This window comes from Anomaloglossus baeobatrachus, unplaced genomic scaffold (assembly GCF_048569485.1).
Source record: "Anomaloglossus baeobatrachus isolate aAnoBae1 unplaced genomic scaffold, aAnoBae1.hap1 Scaffold_105, whole genome shotgun sequence".
Classification (NCBI taxonomy): domain Eukaryota; kingdom Metazoa; phylum Chordata; class Amphibia; order Anura; family Aromobatidae; genus Anomaloglossus; species Anomaloglossus baeobatrachus.
The window spans coordinates 298,297-322,281 of record NW_027441875.1 but is presented as its reverse complement, the minus strand read 5'-3'; the positions used below and the strand labels follow the sequence as shown (position 1 = coordinate 322,281).

At 47.5% G+C, this 23,985-nt stretch overlaps 1 protein-coding gene across 1 annotated transcript in view; it reads right to left on the bottom strand.

The window, feature by feature from the left end:
• CHRNB1 (cholinergic receptor nicotinic beta 1 subunit) overlaps nt 1-13,658 on the bottom strand; it is a 149,660-nt gene extending 136,002 nt beyond the window's left edge. Inside the window, exon 1 of the mRNA XM_075331918.1 lies at nt 13,430-13,658. Within this exon, the coding sequence (XP_075188033.1) occupies nt 13,430-13,487 (58 nt within the window). The 5' untranslated portion in view covers nt 13,488-13,658. The remainder of the gene's footprint in view (nt 1-13,429) is intronic.
• Nucleotides 13,659-23,985: the final 10,327 nt, after the last annotated feature.

Here is a 23,985-nt window from a genome sequence, read left to right as displayed (position 1 = left end):
GTAAAATCCTTGAGGGTTTCTTGAGAGATGCTATACTGGAGTATCTCAAGAAAAATAACCTTATGACAGAGCATCAACATGGGTTTATGAGGGATCGATCCTGTCACACTGATCAGCTTCTATGAAGAGGTAAGTGCAAGCCTGGAGCAGGGAAATGCAGTGGATGTTGTGTATATGGACTTTTCAAAAGCTTTTGATACGGTGCCACACAAAAGGTTGCTACATAAAATGAGAATAATGGGGATAGGGGAAAATATGTGTAACTGGGTTATAAACTGGCTCAGTGATAGGAAACAAAGGGTGGTTATTAATGGTACGTACTCGGACTGGGTCTCAGTTCATAGTGGGGTACCACAGGGGTCAGTATTGGGCCCGCTTCTTTTCAACATATTTATAAATGACCTTGTTGGGGGCATGCGGAGTAGAATTTCAATATTTGCAGATGATACTAAACTCTGCAGGGTAATCAATACAGAGGAGGATAATTTTATATTACAGGGAGATTTATGTAAATTGGAGGATTGGGCTGAGAAGTGGCAATTGAAGTTTAATGTAGATAAATGTAAGGTCATGCACTTGGGTAGAGGAAATAACATTTATGATTATGTACTTAATTGTAGAACACTGGGTAAAACAGACACAGAAAAAGACTTGGGTGTATGGGGGGATGGTAAACTTCACTTTAGTGGCCAGTGTCAGGCAGCTGCTGCCAGGGCTAATAAAATAATGGGATGTATTAAAAGAGGTAGAAGTGTTCATGAAAAAAATATAGTTCTACCTCTGTACAAGTCACTAGTGCGACCGCACTTATATACTGTGTACAATTCTGGTCACCGATATATAAGAAGGACATAGCTGAACTGGAGAGGGTGCAGAGAAGAGCCACCAAGATTATTAGAGGAATGGGGGGGCTGCAATACCAAGACAGGTTATTAAACAAAGGCTTAGGGGGGATCTAATCACAATGTATAAATATATGAGGGGACAGTACAGAGACCTTTCCAAACATCTCTTTACACCTAGGCCTGCGACTGGAACACGGGGGCATCCGCTACGTCTTGAGGAAAGAAGGTTTAATCATAATCACAGACGAGGATTCTTTACTGTACGAGCAGTGAGACTATGGAACTCTCTGCCGCATGATGTTGTAATGAGTGATTCACTACTAACATTTAAGCAGAGCCTGGACGCCTTTCTTGAAAAATTTAATATTACCAGTTATGTATATTAGATTTTATGACAGGGTATTGATCCAGGGAACTAGTCTGATTGCCGGATGTGGACGAAGGAAGGACATTTTTTCCCCATTGGAACTTGTTTGCCACATTGGGGTTTCTTTTGCCTTCCTCTGGATCAACATGTTAGGCTACGGGGTGAACTAGATGGACTTAGAGTCTCCCTTCAACCTTAAAAACTATGATACTATGATACTATGATACTATGATACTATGATACTATGATACTATGATACTATGATACTATGATACTATGATACTATGATACTATGATACTATGATACTATGATACTATGAAATGTCTACACTGTATTTGTATTATTCCCTTTTGTAAATTCTTGTATATTTTATAACACTGCCTATTTCCGGATTAAATATATAAAATTTATAAGCTCGTTCCTCCTCTATATACGAATCCGAACCTATCTGCAACAGAAGTCTGTACTACCTGTGGAAAGTCTGGTACTGGCAGCAAAATTATTGAGGTGTAGAATCATTGGGGTGCTGCCAGTAAGCGGTACAGAGGTATATATATAGCGGGAATCGGTGATATACAGTACTCATGCTGGGAGACCGTTAATGTTTGGCATTAGTGCCTCAGTAGCCTCAATTTCTTATTGTCTGACAGTACCGAAATTGACCTGTCGAAAAAGGGGCGCTAGAGAGCAGTCTGATTGTGACAAAATTAGTGAACAGCGGGTGGGTCTTATAAGAACCCCACCTGGCTGTTCGTGACACTACAGGAGTGTGGTATGGTGGGAGGAGTCATGGTAGCGGGAACGGTGGACCTGCAGGGGTGTGGTATGGTGGCAGGAGTCATGGTAGCGGGAACGGTGGACCTGCAGGGGTGTGGTATGGTGGGAGGAGTCATGGTAGGGGGAACGGTGGACCTGCAGGGGTGTGGTATGGTGGCAGGAGTCATGGTAGCGGGAACGGTGGACCTGCAGGGGTGTGGTATGGTGGGAGGAGTCATGGTAGCGGGAACGGTGGACCTGCAGGGGTGTGGTATGGTGGGAGGAGTCATGGTAGGGGGAACGGTGGACCTGCAGGGGTGTGGTATGGTGGCAGGAGTCATGGTAGCGGGAACGGTGGACCTGCAGGGGTGTGGTATGGTGGGAGGAGTCATGGTAGCGGGAACGGTGGACCTGCAGGGGTGTGGTATGGTGGGAGGAGTCATGGTAGGGGGAACGGTGGACCTGCAGGGGTGTGGTATGGTGGGAAGAGTCATGGTAGGGGGAACGGTGGACCTGCAGGGGTGTGGTATGGTGGGAGGAGTCATGGTAGCGGGAACGGTGGACCTGCAGGGGTGTGGTATGGTGGGAGGAGTCATGGTAGGGGGAATGGTGGACCTGCAGGGGTGTGGTATGGTGGGAGGAGTCATGGTAGGGGGAATGGAGGACCTGCAGGGGTGTGGACTCCCTGTTTGTCTCTCCCTCTCTCCCACTTCCCAAATCTCACTCTCTCTCCCAGCAGATGTGTCTGTATAGAGAGCAGAGGGAAAACCTGCAGATGTGTCTGTATAGAGAGTGGAGGGAAAACCTGCAGGTATGTCTGTATAGAGAATGGAGGGAGAAACCTGCAGATGTGTCTGTATAGAGAGCAGAGGGAAAACCTGCAGATGTGTCTGTATAGAGAGTGGAGGGAAAACCTGCAGGTATGTCTGTATAGAGAGCGAAGGAAGAAACCTGCAGATGTATCTGTATAGAGAGCGGAGGGAAACACCTGCAGATGTGTCTGTATAGAGAGTGGAGGGAAAACCTGCAGATGTGTCTGTATAGAGAGTGGAGGGAAAACCTGCAGATGTGTCTGTATAGAGAATGGAGGGAGAAACCTGCAGATGTGTCTGTATAGAGAGCGGAGGGAAAAACCTGCAGATGTGTCTGTATAGAGAGTGGAGGGAAAACCTGCAGATGTGTCTGTATAGAGAGTGGAGGGAAAACCTGCAGATGTGTCTGTATAGAGAGCAGAGGGAAAACCTGCAGATGTGTCTGTATAGAGAGTGGAGGGAAAACCTGCAGATGTGTCTGTATAGAGAATGGAGGGAGAAACCTGCAGATGTGTCTGTATAGAGAGCAGAGGGAAAACCTGCAGATGTGTCTGTATAGAGAGTGGAGGGAAAACCTGCAGGTATGTCTGTATAGAGAATGGAGGGAGAAACCTGCAGATGTGTCTGTATAGAGAGTGGAGGGAAAACCTGCAGATGTGTCTGTATAGAGAGTGGAGGGAAAACCTGCAGATGTGTCTGTATAGAGAGCGGAGGGAAACACCTGCAGATGTGTCTGTATAGAGAGCGGAGGGAAACACCTGCAGATGTGTCTGTATAGAGAGTGGAGGGAAAACCTGCAGATGTGTCTGTATAGAGAGTGGAGGGAAAACCTGTAGATGTGTCTGTATAGAGAGCGGAGGGAAACACCTGCAGATGTGTCTGTATAGAGAGCGGAGGGGAAAAACCTGCAGATGTGTCTGTATAGAGAGCAGAGGGAAAAACCTGCAGATGTGTCTGTATAGAGAGCGGAGGGGAACACCTGCAGATGTGTCTGTATAGAGAGTGGAGGGAAAAAACCTGCAGATGTGTCTGTATAGAGAGTGGAGGGAAAAACCTGCAGATGTGTCTGTATAGAGAGCGGAGGGGAACACCTGCAGATGTGTCTGTATAGAGAGTGGAGGGAAAAAACCTGCAGATGTGTCTGTATAGAGAGTGGAGGGAAAAACCTGCAGATGTGTCTGTATAGAGAGTGGAGGGAAAAACCTGCAGATGTGTCTGTATAGAGAGAGTGGAGGGAAAAAACCTGCAGATGTGTCTGTATAGAGAGTGGAGGGAAAAACCTGCAGATGTGTCTGTATAGAGAGAGGACTGGATAATCTGCAGATGTCTGTATAGAGAGCGGAGGGAAAAAACCTGCAGATGTGTCTGTATAGAGAGTGGAGGGAAAAAACTGCAGATGTGTCTGTATAGAGAGTGGAGGGAAAACCTGCAGATGTGTCTGTATAGAGAGCGGAGGGAAACACCTGCAGATGTGTCTGTATAGAGAGCGGAGGGAAAAAACCTGCAGATGTGTCTGTATAGAGAGCAGAGGGAAAAACCTGCAGATGTGTCTGTATAGAGAGAGGAGGGGAACACCTGCAGATGTGTCTGTATAGAGAGTGGAGGGAAAAAACCTGCAGATGTGTCTGTATAGAGAGTGGAGGGAAAAAACCTGCAGATGTGTCTGTATAGAGAGTGGAGGGGAAAACCTGCAGATGTGTCTATATAGAGAGCGGAGGGAAAACCTGCAGATGTGTCTGTATAGAGAGCGGAGGGGAACACCTGCAGATGTGTCTGTATAGAGAGCAAAGGGAAACACCTGCAGATGTGTCTGTATAGAGAGTGGAGGGAAAAAACCTGCAGATGTGTCTGTATAGAGAGCGGAGGGAAAACCTGCAGATGTGTCTGTATAGAGAGTGGAGGGGAAAACCTGCAGATGTGTCTGTATAGAGAGAGGAGGGGAAAACCTGCAGATGTGTCTGTATAGAGAGTGGAGGGAAAACCTGCAGATGTGTCTGTATAGAGAGTGGAGGGAGAAACCTGCAGATGTGTCTGTATAGAGAGCGAAGGGAAAAACCTGCAGATGTGTCTGTATAGAGAGAGGAGGGCAAAACCTGCAGATGTGTCTGTATAAAGAGCGGAGACAAAACCTGCAGATGTGTCTGTATAGAGAGCGGAGGGAAAACTTGCAGATGTGTCTGTATAGAGAGCAAAGGGAAAAACCTGCAGATGTGTCTGTATAGAGAGAGGAGGGGAAAACCTGCAGATGTGTCTGTATAGAGAGTGGAGGGAGAAACCTGCAGATGTGTCTGTATAGAGAGAGGAGGGAAAAACCTGCAGATGTGTCTGTATAGAGAGAGGAGGGCAAAACCTGCAGATGTGTCTGTATAGAGAGCGGAGGGAAAACCTGCAGATGTGTCTGTATAGAGAGTGGAGGGAGAAACCTGCAGATGTGTCTGTATAGAGAGAGGAGGGAAAAATCTGCAGATGTGTCTGTATAGAGAGCAGAGGGAAAACCTGCAGATGTGTCTGTATAGAGAGCAGAGGGAAAACCTGCAGATGTGTCTGTATAAAGAGTGGAGGGGAAAACCTGCAGATGTGTCTGTATAGAGAGCGGAGGCAAAACCTGCAGATGTGTCTGTATAGAGAGCGGAGGGAAAAGCTGCAGATGTGTCTGTATAGAGAGTGGAGGGAGAAACATGCAGATGTGTCTGTATAGAGAGTGGAGGGAAAAACCTGCAGATGTGTCTGTATAGAGAGAGGAGGGGAAAACCTGCAGATGTGTCTGTATATAGAGCGGAGGCAAAACCTGCAGATGTGTCTGTATAGAGAGTGGAGGGGAAAACCTGCAGATGTGTCTGTATAGAGAGCGGAGGAGAAAACCTGCAGATGTGTCTGTATAGAGAGTGGAGGGAGAAACCTGCAGATATGTCTGTATAGAGAGAGGAGGGCAAAACCTGCAGATGTGTCTGTATAAAGAGCGGAGGCAAAACCTGCAGATGTGTCTGTATAGAGAGCAGAGGGAAAACCTGCAGATGTGTCTGTATAAAGAGTGGAGGGGAAAACCTGCAGATGTGTCTGTATAGAGAGCGGAGGCAAAACCTGCAAATGTGTCTGTATAGAGAGCGGAGGGAAAAACCTGCATATGTGTCTATATAGAGAGTGGAGGGAAAAACCTGCAGATGTGTCTGTATAGAGAGCGGAGGGAAAAACCTGCAAATGTGTCTGTATAGAGAGCGGAGGGAAAAACCTGCAGATGTGTCTGTATAGAGAGTGGAGGGGGAAAACCTGCAAATGTGTCTGTATAGAGAGCGGAGGGAAAAACCTGCAGATGTGTCTGTATAGAGAGCAGAGGGAAAAACCTGCAGATGTGTCTGTATAGAGAGCGGAGGGAAAAACCTTCAGATGTGTCTGTATAGAGAGCGGAGGGAAAAACCTGCAGATGTGTCTGTATAGAGCGTGGAGGGAAAAACCTGCAGATGTGTCTGTATAGAGAGGGAAGGGGAAAACCTGCAGATGTGTCTTTATAGACAGTGGAGGGAAAAATCTGCAGATGTGTCTGTATAGAGAGTGGAGGGGAAAAACGTGCAGATGTGTCTGTATAGGGAGAGGAGGGAAAAACCTGCAGATGTGTCTGTATAGAGTGGAGGGGAAAAACCTGCAGATATGTCTGTATAGAAAGCGGAGGGAAAAACCTGCAGATGTGTCTGTATAGAGAGCGGAGGGAAAACCTGCAGATGTGTCTGTATAGAGCTCAGAGGGAAAAACCTGCAGATGTGTCTGGATAGAGAGTGGAGGGGAAAAACTGCAGATGTGTCTTTATAGACAGTGGAGGGAAAAACCTGCAGATGTGTCTGTATAGAGAGCGGAGGGAAAACCTGCAGATGTGTCTGTATAGAGAGCAGAGGGAAAAATCTGCAGATGTGTCTGTATAGAGAGCGGAGGGAAAAACCTGCAGATATGTCTGTATAGAGAGGGAAGGGGAAAACCTGCAGATGTGTCTTTATAGACAGTGGAGGGAAAAACCTGCAAATGTGTCTGTATAGAGAGTGGAGGGGAAAAACGTGCAGATGTGTCTGTATAGGGAGAGGAGGGAAAAACCTGCAGATGTGTCTGTATAGAGTGGAGGGGAAAAACCTGCAGATATGTCTGTATAGAAAGCGGAGGGAAAAACCTGCAGATGTGTCTGTATAGAGAGCGGAGGTAAAACTGCAGATGTGTCTGTATAGAGAGCAGAGAAAAACCTGCAAATGTGTCTGTATAGAGAGCGGAGGGAAAAACCTGCAGATGTGTCTGTATAGAGAGCGGAGGGAAAACCTGCAGATGTGTCTGTATAAAGAGAGGAGAGAAAAACCTGCAGATCTGTCTGTATAGAGAGCGGAGGTGAAAAACCTGCAGATGTGTCTGTATAGAGAGCGGAGGAAAAAACCTGCAGATATGTCTGTATAGAGAGTGGAGGGGAAAACCTGCAGATGTGTCTGTATAGAGAGTGGAGGGGAAAACCTGCAGATGTGTCTGTATAGAGAGCGGAGGCAAAACCTGCAGATGTGTCTGTATAGAGAGCGGAGGGAAAACCTGCAGATGTGTCTGTATAGAGAGTGGAGGGGAAAACCTGCAGATGTGTCTGTATAGAGAGCGGAGGTAAAACCTGCAGATGTGTCTGTATAGAGAGCAGAGAAAAACCTGCAAATGTGTCTGTATAGAGAGCAGAGGGAAAAACCTGCAGATGTGTCTGTATAGAGAGCGGAGGCAAAACCTGCAGATGTGTCTGTATAGAGAGCGGAGGGAAAACCTGCAGATGTGTCTGTATAGAGAGTGGAGGGGAAAACCTGCAGATGTGTCTGTATAGATAGCGGAGGGAAAAACCTGCAGATGTGTCTGTATAGAGAGCGGAGGGAAAAACCTGCAGATGTGTCTGTATAGAGAGCGGAGGGAAAAACCTGCAGATGTGTCTGTATAGACAGTGGAGAGGAAAAACCTGCAGATGGTCTGTATAGAGAGAGGAGGGAAAAATCTGCAGATGTTTCTTTACAGAGACTGGAGGGGAAAAACCTGCAGATGTGTCTGTATAGAGAGCAGAGGGAAGAACCTGCAGATGTGTCTGTATAGACAGTGGAGGGAAAAACCTGCAGATGTGTCTGTATAGAGAGCGGAGGGAAAAACGTGCAGATGTGTCTGTATAGAGAGAGGAGGGAAAAACCTGCAGATGTGTCTGTATAGAGAGTGGAGGGGAAAAACCTGCAGATAAGTCTGTATAGAAAGCGGAGGGGAAAACCTGCAGATGTGTCTATATAGAGAGCGGAGGGGAAAACCTGCAGATGTGTCTGTATAGAGAGCGGAGGGAAACACCTGCAGATGTGTCTGTATAGAGAGCGGAGGAAGAAACCTGCAAATGTGTCTGTATAAAGAGGGAGGGGAAAACCTGCAGATGTGTCTGTATAGAGAGTGAAGGGAAAAACCTGCAGATGTGTCTGTATAGAGAGCGGAGGGAAAAATCTGCAGATGTGTCTGTATAGAGAGCTGAGGGAAAAACCTGCAGATGTGTCTGTATAGAGAGCGGAGGGGAAAACCTGCAGATGTGTCTGTATAGAGAGAGGAGGGAAAAACCTGCAGATGTGTCTGTATAGAGAGTGGAGGGGAAAAATCTGCAGATATGTCTGTATAGAAAGCGGAGGAGAAAACCTGCAGATGTGTCTGTATAGAGAGCGGAGGAGAAAACCTGCAGATGTGTCTGTATAGAGAGCGAAGGGAAAACCTGCAGATGTGTCTGTATAGAGAGCGGAGGAGGGAAAACCCTGCAGATGTGTCTGTATAGAGAGCGGAGGGGAAAACCTGCAGATGTGTCTGTATAGAGAGCGAAGGAGGGAAAACCCTGCAGATGTGTCTGTATAGAGAGCGGAGGGAAAAAACTGCAGATGTGTCTGTATAGAGAGCGGAGGGGAAAACCTGCAGATGTGTCTGTATAGAGCTCAGAGGGAAAAACCTGCAGATGTGTCTGTATAGAGAGCGGAGGGGAAAACCTGCAGATGTTTCTGTATAGAGCTCAGAGGGAAAAACCTGCAGATGTGTCTGTATAGAGAGTGGAGGAAAACCTGCAGATGTGTCTGTATAGAGAGCAGAGGGGAAAACCTGCAGATGTGTCTGTATAGAGAGAGGAGGGGAAAACCTGCAGATGTGTCTGTATAGAGAGTGAAGGGAAAAAACCTGCAGATGTGTCTGTATAGAGAGCGGAGGGAAAAACCTGCAGATGTGTCTGTATAGAAAGCGGAGGGAAAAACCTGCAATTGTGTCTGTATAGAGAGCGGAGGGAAAAACCTGCAGATGTGTCTGTATAGAGAGCGGAGGGGAAAACCTGCAGATATGTCTGTATAGAGAGCGGAGGGAAAAACCTGCAGATGTGTCTGTATAGAAAGCGGAGGGGAAAATTTGCAGATGTGTCTGTATAGAGCGCAGAGGGAAAAACCTGGAGATGTGTCTGTATAGAGTGGAGGGGAAAAACCTGCAGATGTGTCTGTATAGAGAGCGGAGGGGAAAACCTGCAGATGTGTCTGTATAGAGAGCGAAGGGAAAAATCTGCAGATGTGTCTGTATAGAGAGCAGAGGGAAAACCTGCAGATGTGTCTGTATAGAGAGCGGAGGGAAAAACCTGCAAATGTGTCTGTATAGAGAGCGGAGGGAAAACCTGCAGATGTGTCTGTATAGAGAGCAGAGGGAAAAATCTGCAGATGTGTCTGTATAGAGACCGGAGGGAAAACCTGCAGATGTGTCTGTATAGAGAGCGGAGGAGAAAACCTGCAGATGTGTCTATATAGAGAGCGGAGGGGAAAACCTGAAGATGTGTCTGTATAGAGAGCGGAGGAGGGAAAACCCTGCAGATGTGTCTGTATAGAGCGTGGAGGGAAAAACCTGCAGATGTGTCTGTATAGAGAGCGGAGGGAAAAACCTGCAGATGTGTCTGTATAGAGAGCGGAGGAGAAAACCTGCAGATGTGTCTGTATAGAGAGCAAAGGGAAAACCTGCAGATGTGTCTGTATAGAGAGCGGAGGAGGGAAAACCCTGCAGATGTGTCTGTATAGAGAGCGGAGGGGAAAACCTGCAGATGTGTCTGTATAGAGAGCGAAGGAGGGAAAATCCTGCAGATGTGTCTGTATAGCGAGCGGAGGGAAAAACCTGCAGATGTGTCTGTATAGAGAGCGGAGGAGAAAACCTGCAGATGTGTCTGTATAGAGAGTGGAGGGAGAAACCTGCAGATGTGTCTGTATAGAGAGCGAAGGAAAAACCTGCAGATGTGTCTGTATAGAGAGCGGAGGGGAAAACCTGCAGATGTGTCTGTATAGAGAGCGGAGGGAAAACCTGCAGATGTGTCTGTATAGAGAGCGGAGGGAAAAACCTGCAGATGTGTCTGTATAGAGAGTGGAGGGGAAAACCTGCAGATGTGTCTATATAGAGAGCGGAGGGAGAACCTGCAGATGTGTCTGTATAGAGAGCGAAGGGAAAACCTGCAGATGTGTCTGTATAGAGAGCGGAGGGGAAACCTGCAGATGTGTCTGTATAGAGAGCGGAGGGAAAACCTGCAGATGTGTCTGTATAGAGAGCGGAGGGGAAACCTGCAGATGTGTCTGTATAGAGAGCGGAGGGGAAACCTGCAGATGTGTCTGTATAGAGAGCGGAGGGAGAACCTGCAGATGTGTCTGTATAGAGAGCGGAGGGAGAAACCTTAGATGTGTCTGTATAGACAGTGGAGGGAAAATACCTGCAGATGTGTCTGTATAGAGAGCGGAGGGGAAAACCTGCAGATGTGTCTAAATAGAGAGCGGAGGGGAAAACCTGCAGATGTGTCTGTATAGAGAGCGGAGGGAAAAATCTGCAGATGTGTCTGTATAGAGAGCGGAGGGAACAACCTGCAGATGTGTCTGTATAGAGAGCGGAGGGGAAAACCTGCAGATGTGTCTGTATAGAGAGCGGAGGGAAAAAATTGCAGATGTCTGTATAGAGAGTGGAGGGAAAAACTTGCAGATGTGTCTGTATAGAAAGCGGAGGGAAAAACCTGCAGATGTGTCTGTATAGAGAGCGGAGGGAAAACCTGCAGATGTGTCTGTATAGAAAGCGGAGGAGAAAACCTGCAGATGTGTCTATATAGAGAGCGGAGGGGAAAACCTGAAGATGTGTCTGTATAGAGAGCGGAGGAGGGAAAACCCTGCAGATGTGTCTGTATAGCGAGCGGAGGGAAAAACCTGCAGATGTGTCTGTATAGAGAGTGGAGGGAGAAACCTGCAGATGTGTCTGTATAGAGAGCGAAGGAAAAACCTGCAGATGTGTCTGTATAGAGAGCGAAGGAAAAACCTGCAGATGTGTCTGTATAGCGAGCGGAGGGAAAACCTGCAGATGTGTCTGTATAGAGAGCGGAGGGAGAAACCTGCAGATGTGTCTGTATAGAGAGCAGAGGGAAAAACCTGCAGATGTGTCTGTATAGAGAGCAGAGGGAAAAACCTGCAGATGTGTCTGTATAGAGAGCAGAGGGAAAAGCTATAGATGTGTCTGTATAGAGAGCGGAGGGAAAAACCTGCAGATGTGTCTGTATAGAGAGCAGAGGGAAAAACCTGCAGATGTGTCTGTATAGAGAGCGAAGGAAAAACCTGCAGATGTGTCTGTATAGAGAGCGGAGGGAAAAACCTGCAGATGTGTCTGTATAGAGAGCGGAGGGAAAAACCTGCAGATGTGTCTGTATAGAGAGCGGAGGGAAAAACCTGCAGATGTGTCTGTATAGAGAGCGGAGGGAGAAACCTGCAGATGTGTCTGTATAGAGAGCGGAGGGAAAAACCTGCAGATGTGTCTGTATAGAGAGAGGAGGGAAAAACCTGCAGATGTGTCTGTATAGAGAGCGGAGGGAGAAACCTGCAGATGTGTCTGTATAGAGAGCGGAGGGAGAAACCTGCAGATGTGTCTGTATAGAGAGCGGAGGGAAAAACCTGCAGATGTGTCTGTATAGAGAGCGGAGGGAAAAACCTGCAGATGTGTCTGTATAGAGAGCGGAGGGAGAAACCTGCAGATGTGTCTGTATAGAGAGCGGAGGGAGAAACCTGCAGATGTGTCTGTATAGAGAGCGGAGGGGAAAACCTGCAGATGTGTCTGTATAGAGAGAGGAGGGGAAAACCTGCAGATGTGTCTTTATAGAGAGTGGAGGGAAAAAACCTGCAGATGTGTCTGTATAGAGAGCGGAGGGGAAAACCTGCAGATGTGTCTGTATAGAGAGCGGAGGGAAAACCTGCAGATGTGTCTGTATAGTGAGCGGAGGGAAAAACCTGCAGATGTGTCTGTATAGAGAGCGGAGGGAAAAACCTGCAGATGTGTCTGTATAGCGAGCGGAGGGAAAACCTGCAGATGTGTCTGTATAGTGAGCGGAGGGAAAAACCTGCAGATGTGTCTGTATAGAGAGCGGAGGGAAAAACCTGCAGATGTGTCTGTATAGAGAGCGGAGGGAAAAACCTGCAGATGTGTCTGTATAGAGAGCGGAGGGAAAACCTGCAGATGTGTCTGTATAGAGAGCGGAGGGAAAAACCTGCAGATGTGTCTGTATAGAGAGCGGGGGGAAAAACCTGCAGATGTGTCTGTATAGAGAGCGGAGGGAAAAACCTGCAGATGTGTCTGTATAGAGAGCGGAGGGAAAAACCTGCAGATGTGTCTGTATAGAGAGCGGAGGGAAAAACCTGCAGATGTGTCTGTATAGAGAGCGGAGGGAAAACCTGCAGATGTGTCTGTATAGAGAGCGGAGGGGAAAACCTGCAGATGTGTCTGTATAGAGAGCGGAGGGGAAAACCTGCAGATGTGTCTGTATAGAGAGCGGAGGGAAAACCTGCAGATGTGTCTGTATAGAGAGTGGAGGGGAGAACCTGCAGATGTGTCTGTATAGAGAGCGGAGGGAGAAACCTTAGATGTGTCTGTATAGACAGTGGAGGGAAAAACCTGCAGATGTGTCTGTATAGAGAGCGGAGGGAAAACCTGCAGATGTGTCTGTATAGAGAGCGGAGGGAAAACCTGCAGATGTGTCTGTATAGAGAGCGGAGGGAAAAACCTGCAGATGTGTCTGTATAGAGAGCGGAGGAGAAAACCTGCAGATGTGTCTGTATAGAGAGCGGAGGGGAAAACCTGCAGATGTGTCTGTATAGAGAGCTGAGGGGAAAACCTGCAGATGTGTCTGTATAGAGAGCGGAGGGGAAAACCTGCAGATGTGTCTGTATAGAGAGCGGAGGGAAAAACCTGCAGATGTGTCTGTATAGAGAGCGGAGGGAAAAACCTGCAGATATGTCTGTATAGAGAGCGGAGGGAAAACCTGCAGATGTGTCTGTATAGAGAGCGGAGGGAAAAACCTGCAGATGTGTCTGTATAGAGAGCGGAGGGAGAAACCTGCAGATGTGTCTGTATAGAGAGCGGAGGGAAAAACCTGCAGATGTGTCTGTATAGAGAGCGGAGGGGAAAACCTGCAGATGTGTCTGTATAGAGAGCGGAGGGAGAAACCTGCAGATGTGTCTGTATAGAGAGCGGGGGAAACTGAGGTTTCAGCTGTAATTTCCTTCCCTTGTTGCTGTATACTTTTAGCATTGAAGTGCTCTATGTATACAGGATATCAGTCGTATTGCAGGCATGCTGGCAGTAGTAGTGCAGCGCTTACCTGGCGGGATTGTGGTGGTCAGCAGTATAGCGGCGAGCAGTCTCCAGGTCTCCTCCATGTCGTCTCTTCTGATCGGGGCGGTCTCTGGCCGCAGCTGCCGGACGTGTCTGTGACAGACAGGACAGGGGGTCTGGTCTTGTCATTCAGAAATCCTCCGGCAGCTGTCATATGAGACCCCGCTCCCCCGCCGGACATTCCTCCCCACGTATGTCACATATTTACCGCCTCATCCACGGAGACCCTAGATAATGTGAATGATGGCAATCACCGGACGGAGGCGTCACTGATCTGTACATGGTGGGAAAAAGGACCAATGATGGTCAATGGTCTGAGCCAGCAGCAGAAATCCCACCACTTCTGGCCACTATCACTGAGGTAATGGTCGTCTGAGGAAGATTCTGCCTCTAAATGTACAAATCATTGAGATCCGCTGCCGGCAGCTCCAGAGTAATCACCGATCAATCACGTCCCCGATATGCTCGATGGAGACGAGTCCGAAGAGGCTGCAGCCATGGGAGACAAGTCCAGAGATGATGCAGCCACGGGAGACAAGTCTAAAGATGCTGCAGCCATGGGAGACAAGTCTGGAGATGCTGCAGCCATGGGAGACAAGTCTAAAGATGATGCAGCCACAGGAGACAAGTCTGGAGAAGCTGCAGCCATGGGAGATAAGTCTAAAGATGCTGCATCCATGGGAGACAAGTCTGGAGATGCTGCAGCCACGGGAGACAAGTCCAGAGATGATGCAGCCACAGGAGACAAGTCCAGAGATGATGCAGCCACGGGAGACAAGTCTAAAGATGCTGCAGCCATGGGAGACAAGTCTGGAGATGCTCCAGCCACGGGAGGCAAGTCTAAAGATGCTGCAGCCACGGGAGACAAGTCTAAAGATGCTGCATCCATGGGAGACAAGTCTGGAGATGCTGCAGCCATGGGAGGCAAGTCCAGAGATGATGCAGCCACGGGAGACAAGTCTAAAGATGCTGCAGCCATGGGAGACAAGTCTAAAGATGCTGCAGCCACGGGAGACAAGTCTAAAGATGCTGCAGCCACGGGAGACAAGTCTAAAGATGCTGCAGCCATGGGAGACAAGTCTGGAGATGCTCCAGCCACGGGAGGCAAGTCTAAAGATGCTCCAGCCATGGGAGATAAGTCTAAAGATGCTGCATCCATGGGAGACAAGTCTGGAGATGCTCCAGCCACGGGAGGCAAGTCTAAAGATGCTGCAGCCATGGGAGACAAGTCTGGAGAAGCTGCAGCCACGGGAGGCAAGTCTAAAGATGCTCCAGCCATGGGAGACAAGTCTGGAGATGCTCCAGCCACGGGAGGCAAGTCTGGAGATGCTGCAGCCATGGGAGACAAGTCTAAAGATGCTGCAGCCATGGGAGACAAGTCCAGAGATGCTGCAGCCACAGGAGGCAAGTCTGGAGAAGCTGCAGCCATGGGAGATAAGTCTAAAGATGCTGCATCCACGGGAGACAAGTCTAAAGATGCTGCAGCCATGGGAGACAAGTCTGGAGATGCTGCAGCCATGGGAGACAAGTCTGGAGATGCTGCAGCCATGGGAGGCAAATCTAAAGATGCTGCAGCCACAGGAGACAAGTCTAAAGATGCTGCAGCCACACAAGGCAAGTCTAAAGATGCTGTAGCCACAGGAGACAAGTCTAAAGATGCTGCATCCATGGGAGACAAGTCCAGAGATGATGCAGCCACAGGAGGCAAGTCTAAAGATGCTGCAGCCACGGGAGGCAAGTCTGGAGATGCTGCATCCATGGGAGACAACTCTGGAGATGCTGCATCCAAGGGAGACAAGTTTAGAGATGCTGCAGCCATGGGAGACAAGTCTAAAGATGCTCCAGCCACAGGAGGCAAGTCTAAAGATGCTGCATCCATGGGAGACAAGTCTGGAGATGCTGCAGCCATGGGAGACAAGTCCAGAGATGATGCAGCCATGGGAGACAAGTCTAAACATGCTGCAGCCACGGGAGGCAAGTCTGGAGATGCTGCATCCATGGAAGACAAGTCTGGAGATGCTGCATCCATGGGAGACAAGTCTGGAGATGCTGCAGCCATGGGAGACAAGTCCAGAGATGCTGCAGCCATGGGAGACAAGTCTAAAGATGCTGCAGCCACGGGAGGCAAGTCTGGAGATGCTGCAGCCATGGGAGACAAGTCTAAAGATGCTCCAGCCACGGGAGGCAAGTCTAAAGATGCTGCATCCATGGGAGACAAGTCTGGAGATGCTGCAGCCATGGGAGACAAGTCTAAAGATGCTCCAGCCACGGGAGGCAAGTCTAAAGATGCTGCATCCATGGGAGACAAGTCTGGAGATGCTGCAGCCATGGGAGACAAGTCCAGAGATGATGCAGCCATGGGAGACAAGTCTAAAGATGCTGCAGCCACGGGAGGCAAGTCTGGAGATGCTGCATCCATGGGAGACAAGTCTGGAGATGCTGCATCCATGGGAGACAAGTCTAGAAATGCTGCAGCCATGGGAGACAAGTCTAAAGATGCTCCAGCCACGGGAGACAAGTCTAGAGATGCTGCATCCATGGGAGACAAGTCTGGAGATTCTGCATACATGGGAGACAAGTCTAAAGATGCTCCAGCCACGGGAGGCAAGTCTAAAGATGCTGCATCCATGGGAGACAAGTCTGGAGATGCTGAAGCCACGGGAGACAAGTCTAAAGATGCTGCAGCCATGGGAGACAAGTCCAGAGATGATGCAGCCACAGGAGGCAAGTCTAAAGATGCTTCAGCCACGGGAGACAAGTCTAGAGATGCTGCAGCCATGGGAGACAAGTCTGGAGATGCTGCAGCCACGGGAGACAAGTCTAAAGATGCTGCAGCCATGGGAGACAAGTTCAGAGATGATGAAGCCACAGGAGGCAAGTCTAAAGATGCTGCAGCCACGGGAGACAAGTCTAGAGATGCTGCAGCCATGGGAGACAAGTCTGGAGATGCTGCAGCCATGGGAGACAAGTCTAAAGATGCTCCAGCCACGGGAGGCAAGTCTAAAGATGCTGCATCCATGGGAGACAAGTCTGGAGATGCTGCAGCCATGGGAAACAAGTCCAGAGATGATGCAGCCACAGGAGACAATCTAAAGATGCTGCAGCCACGGGAGGCAAGTCTAAAGATGCTGCATCCATGGGAGACAAGTCTAAAGATGCTGCAGCCACGGGAGACAAGTCTAGAGATGCTGCAGCCACGGGAGACAAGCCTAAAGATGCTACAGTCATGGGAGGCAAGTCTAAAGATGCTGCATCCATGGGAGACAAGTCTGGAGATGCTGCAGCCATGGGAGACAAGTCTAAAGATGCTGCAGCCATGGGAGACAAGTCTGGAGAAGCTGCAGCCATGGGAGACAAGTCTGGAGATGCTGCAGCCACGGGAGACAAGTCTGGAGATGCTGCAGTCACGGGAGACAAGTTTGGAGATGTTGCAGTCACGGGAGACAAGTTTAGAGATGCTTCAGCCATGGGAGACAAGTCCGTAGATGCTGCAGCCACAGGAGGCAAGTACAGATACACTGTAGCTATGAGAGACAAGTCTTTTGATGCTGCAGCCACTAGAGACAAGCCCAGAGATGCTGCAGCCACAAGAGACAAGTCTGGAGATGCTGTAGCCAAAAGGAGACAAGTGGGTTGCACCAGGTGACCCTGAAGGTCCCTTATAACTCTAACATTCTATGATTCTTTGATTTTGGAGAGACTGCATCCATGGGAGACAAGTCCAGAGACGCTGCAGCCACATGAGATACGCCTAGAGATGCTGCAGCCAAAGGAGACAAAGGGGGTCCCTTCCATCTCTAACATTCTTGGAATTCTATGACTTCGGAGATGCTGCAGCCAGGAGAGACGAGCCCAGAGATGTTGCAGCAACAGGAGACAAATCCAAAGATGCTGCAGCAATGGGAGACAAGTCCAGAAATTCTGCAGCAATGGGAGAAAAGTCCAAAGATGCTGCAGCAATGGGAGACAAGTCCAGAGATGCTAAAGCCACAAGAGACAAGTTTGGAGACTCTGCAGCCACATGAGACAAGGGGCTTGGAACAGATGACCCTTGAGGTCCCTTCTAACTCTAACATTCTATGATTCTATAATTCCAGAGATGCTCCAGTCATAGAAGACAAAGCTGGAAATGCTGTATCCATGGGAGACAAGTCCGGAAATGCTGCAGCCACGGGAGACAAGTCCAGAGATGCTGCAGCCAAAGGAGACAAGGGGGTTGGATTAGATGACCCTGAAGGTCCCTTCCAACTTTAACATTCTATGATTCCGGAGATGCTGTAGCCAAGAGAGACAAGTCCAGAGATGCTGCATCCATAGTAAACATGTCCAGAGATGTTGCAGCCACAAATACAAGTCTGGATACACTACAGTCATGAGAGACAAGTCCGGAGACGCTGAAGCCATAGGAAACACGTCAGGAAATGCTGCAGTCACAAAACATGTCCGAAGACATTGCAATTATTGGAAACAAGTTAGGAGATACTGCAGCCATAGGAGACAAGGCTGGAGGCGCTGTAACCACGAGAAACAAGTCTGGGGATGCTGCAGCCATGGGTACATGTTTAGGCCATGCATACAACTGGAGGTAGTGTGAAGAACATGTGGTCTGGTGTGTGAATAGATGGCTCCTTTGACACGTCATAGTGTTGCCCACAGCATCTCCTGACCAATCTCCAGTTATCATTGTGTCCAACACAAAAGTAAGTCCATTGCCATTTTACTCTGCACCATGATGGCCGGTGACATTGGTGGTAAATGGTCAGTGGACACTTGTAGTGGAACGTCCGGGGAGAGTGTCTGTATTACACGTGATATATTACACGGGGGAGTGTCTGTATTACACGTGATATATTACACGGGGGAGTGTCTGTATTACACGTGATATATTACACAGGGGAGTGTCTGTATTACACATGATATATTACACGGGGGAGTGTCTGTATTACACGTGAGATATTACACAGGGGGGTGTCTGTATTACACGTGATATATTACACGGGGGAGTGTCTGTATTACACATGATATATTACACGGGGGAGTGTCTGTATTACACGTGATATATTACACGGGGGAGTGTCTGTATTACACGTGAGATATTACACAGGGGGGTGTCTGTATTACACGTGATATATTACACGGGGGAGTGTCTGTATTACACATGATATATTACACGGGGGAGTGTCTGTATTACACGTGATATATTACACGGGGGAGTGTCAGTATTACACATGATATATTACACGGGGCAGTGTCTGTATTACACGTGATATATTACACGGGGGAGTGTCTGTATTACACATGATATATTACACGGGGGGAGTGTCTGTATTACACATGATATATTACACGGGGGAGTGTCTGTATTACACATGATATATTACACGGGGGAGTGTCTGTATTACACATGATATATTACACGGGGAGAGTGTCTGTATTACACGTGATATATTACACGGGGGAGTGTCTGTATTACACATGATATATTACACGGGGGAGTGTCTGTATTACACGTGTGATATTACACGGGGGAGTGTCTGTATTACACATGATATATTACACGGGGGGAGTGTCTGTATTACACGTGATATATTACACGGGGGAGTGTCTGTATTACACGTGATATATTACACGGGGGAGTGTCTGTATTACACATGATATATTACACGGGGGAGTGTCTGTATTACACGTGATATATTACACGGGGGAGTGTCTGTATTACACATGATATATTACACGGGGGGAGTGTCTGTATTACACGTGATATATTACACGGGGGAGTGTCTGTATTACACATGATATATTACACGGGGGAGTGTCTGTATTACACATGATATATTACACGGGGGAGTGTCTGTATTACACATGATATATTACACGGGGGAGTGTCTGTATTACACATGATATATTACACAGGGGGAGTGTCTGTATTACACGTGATATATTACACGGGGGAGTGTCTGTATTACACATGATATATTACACGGGGGAGTGTCTGTATTACACATGATATATTACACGGGGGAGTGTCTGTATTACACGTGATATATTACACAGGGGGAGTGTCTGTATTACACGTGAGATATTACACAGGGGGGTGTCTGTATTACACGTGATATATTACACGGGGGAGTGTCTGTATTACACGTGATATATTACACGGGGGGAGTGTCTGTATAACACATGATATATTACACGGGAGAGTGTCTGTATTACACATGATATATTACACGGGGGAGTGTCTGTATTACACATGATATATTACACGGGGGAGTGTCTGTATTACACGTGATATATTACACGGGGGAGTGTCTGTATTACACGTGTGATATTACACGGGGGGAGTGTCTGTATTACACATGATATATTTCACGGGGGAGTGTCTGTATTACACATGATATATTACACGGGGGAGTGTCTGTATTACACATGATATATTACACGGGGGGAGTGTCTGTATTACACGTCGTATATTACACGGGGGAGTGTCTGTATTACACGTGTGATATTACACGGGGGGAGTGTCTGTATTACACATGTGATATTACACGGGGGAGTGTCTGTATTACACGTGATATATTACACGGGGGAGTGTCTGTATTACACGTGTGATATTACACGGGGGAGTGTCTGTATTACACATGATATATTACACGGGGGGAGTGTCTGTATTACACGTGATATATTACACGGGGGAGTGTCTGTATTACACATGATATATTACACGGGGGAGTGTCTGTATTACACGTGTGATATTACACGGGGGGAGTGTCTGTATTACACGTGATATATTACACAGGGGGAGTGTCTGTATTACACATGATATATTACACGGGGGGAGTGTCTGTATTACACATGTGATATTACACGGGGGAGTGTCTGTATTACACGTGATATATTACACGGGGGAGTGTCTGTATTACACGTGTGATATTACACGGGGGAGTGTCTGTATTACACATGATATATTACACGGGGGGAGTGTCTGTATTACACGTGATATATTACACGGGGGAGTGTCTGTATTACACATGATATATTACACGGGGGAGTGTCTGTATTACACGTGATATATTACACAGGGGGAGTGTCTGTATTACACATGATATATTACACGGGGGGAGTGTCTGTATTACACGTGATATATTACACAGGGGGAGTGTCTGTATTACACGTGTGATATTACACGGGGGGAGTGTCTGTATTACACGTGATATATTACACAGGGGAGTGTATGTATTACACGTGTGATATTACACGGGGGAGTGTCTGTATTACACGTGTGATATTACACGGGGGGAGTGTCTGTATTACACGTGTGATATTACACGGGGGGAGTGTCTGTATTACACGTGATATATTACACAGGGGGAGTGTCTGTATTACACATGATATATTAGACGGGGGGAGCGTCTGTATTACACGTGATATATTACACAGGGGGAGTGTCTGTATTACACATGATATATTACACGGGGGGAGTGTCTGTATTACACATGATATATTACACGGGGGTTGTCTGTATTACACATGATATATTACACGGGGGAGCGTCTGTATTACACATGATATATTACACGGGGGAGTGTCTGTATTACACGTGATATATTACACGGGGGAGTGTCTGTATTACACGTTTGATATTACACGGGGGAGTGTCTGTATTACACATGATATATTACACGGGGGAGTGTCTGTATTACACATGATATATTACACGGGGGGAGCGTCTGTATTACACATGATATATTACACGGGGGAGTGTCTGTATTACACATGATATATTACACGGGGGAGTGTCTGTATTACACATGATATATTACACGGGGGAGTGTCTGTATTACACATGATATATTACACGGGGGGAGTGTCTGTATTACACATGATATATTACACGGGGGAGTGTCTGTATTATACATGATATATTACACTGGGGGAGTGTCTCTATTACACATGATATATTACACGGGGGAGTGTCTGTATTACACATGATATATTACACGGGGGGAGTCTCTGTATTACACGTGATATATTACACGGGGGAGTGTCTGTATTACACGTGATATATTACACGGGGGGAGTGTCTGTATTACACGTGTGATATTACACGGGGGAGCGTCTGTATTACACGTGTGATATTACACGGGGGAGTGTCTGTATTACACGTGTGATATTACACGGGGGAGTGTCTGTATTACACGTGATATATTACACGGGGGGAGTGTCTGTATTACACGTGTGATATTACACGGGGGAGCGTCTGTATTACACGTGTGATATTACACGGGGGAGCGTCTGTATTACACGTGATATATTACACGGGGGGAGTGTCTGTATTACACGTGTGATATTACACGGGGGAGTGTCTGTATTACACATGATATATTACACGGGGGTGTCTGTATTACACATGATATATTACACGGGGGAGTGTCTGTATTACACGTGATACATTACACGGGGGAGTGTCTGTATTATACATGATATATTACACGGGGGGAGTGTCTGTGTCGTGGGCGGAGGAGGGGACGCTGCGCTCTCCCACTGCTCGGGTCCGGCTGCTGCTGGTCGGTGGTGGCTCGAGCGGTGGACCGGATCCCGGGGACTCGAGCGGCGTTCCTCGCCCGTGAGTGAAAAGGGGATTTGATATTGTCCGTGACGCCACCCACGGTTGTGGTGAGATTGGTGACACCACCACTGCTCTTGACTGATGGACTAGTGAATTGCGCTCCTGGTAACCTAATAAATAAGACACCACACACTGCGTGACATGGATTAAAATTTTGGCCACAGCAGCCCTTTATTTTTAATAAGAAAAAACATCAACAAGAAAAAACAAGATTATCGGCCCAGAGATGTGGTTGTTATAAATCCCAGCCCCATATCCCCCTCCGCCGTGTACACCTAGCTCAAGGGGGAATCTGGGTATACCCCTTGATCATTTTCCTTGTGTCCGCTGAGCTCCTCCCCAGGGACCCATCTATTCCACTGTCCACTGAGCTCCTCCCCAGGGACCCATATTCCACTGTCCGCTGAGCTCTGGCCCAGGGACCCCATTAAAAACATAATTCTCCAACCAACAAAGAGGGGGTTTAAACAACCACATCCCGCCGCCGCCAAATGCTGCTGTAACATACAATATTAAAATGTTAATACAATATTAATATGTTGATATGACATTGTCAATTTGGATACATTACTGATAACAATTGATACAATACGATACAATATTAATAATGTTGATAAAATACCGATGATGTTGAATACCAATAACATTGTTAGAATATTGACAGTGTTGCAAAGTCCTGATATTGATACATTTCCCTTCATTATAGGGAGGGTGGGTGGGACAACTGCTGGTTCAGTCTTTGAGTCCAGGACAAAGGAATGACACCTTAACATGGGACCTATTTCTTATATGGCCCCTGCCCCCCGTCTCTCCTCCTGCTCGCTCGCCCACCACCACATTCCTTAGGTAAAACCCCCCATCCCTTACTCCTTAACCCTTTCCTGGATCTATCACTGCCTCAGTCATGTACGTTACGGCTATCTGCCTTCACTCTGCTTGACTGATGGACTAGTGAATTGCGCTCCTGGTAACCTAATAAATAAGACACCACACACTGCGTGACATGGATTAAAATTTTGGCCACAGCAGCCCTTTATTTTTAATAAGAAAAAACATCAACAAGAAAAAACAAGATTATCGGCCCAGAGATGTGGTTGTTATAAATCCCAGCCCCATATCCCCCTCCGCCGTGTACACCTAGCTCAAGGGGGAATCTGGGTATACCCCTTGATCATTTTCCTTGTGTCCGCTGAGCTCCTCCCCAGGGACCCATCTATTCCACTGTCCACTGAGCTCCTCCCCAGGGACCCATATTCCACTGTCCGCTGAGCTCTGGCCCAGGGACCCCATTAAAAACATAATTCTCCAACCAACAAAGAGGGGGTTTAAACAACCACATCCCGCCAAGACTCGCTCTTGTGACACCTTACAAGAGTGAGTTCCTCCACAACTTAATGGCTCGTTCTACTCCTTCTTGTATTCCCAACATCCATATATCAATGCCAATGTCATTAAGATGTACCTTATCATCTCTCCAAAAATGTTCCTTTGTATTTTCCAGCATCTGGTGACGTATGGCCACCCCTCCGTTTTCCAACACAAATTTTGTTATTTTTTTATTAACCTTTATCCTTGTATTATTGATGCGAGCCACTGATCGCGCTGTTCTCCACATTTGTCTAGCTACTATATCCGACCAGACCACCACTGTTTCTGGGTAAGACCTCCATAAATTCAACATATCGAGCTTTATGTTCCTAACTAAATGTCTTGATGTTCTTATTGCTAAATCATTACCACCTAAATGGATAAGTAAGACGTCCGGGGGGCGGTAGAACTCCACATGATACTGGATTTCTTTTAACAGCTGATGCCACTGCATTCCCCTCTTTCCTATCCATGTCACCCGTGCCAAGGAACTGGGCAACCCCAACTGTTTGCCATTAGGCCTGACTGCCGCACGTAAGGCCCCCCAA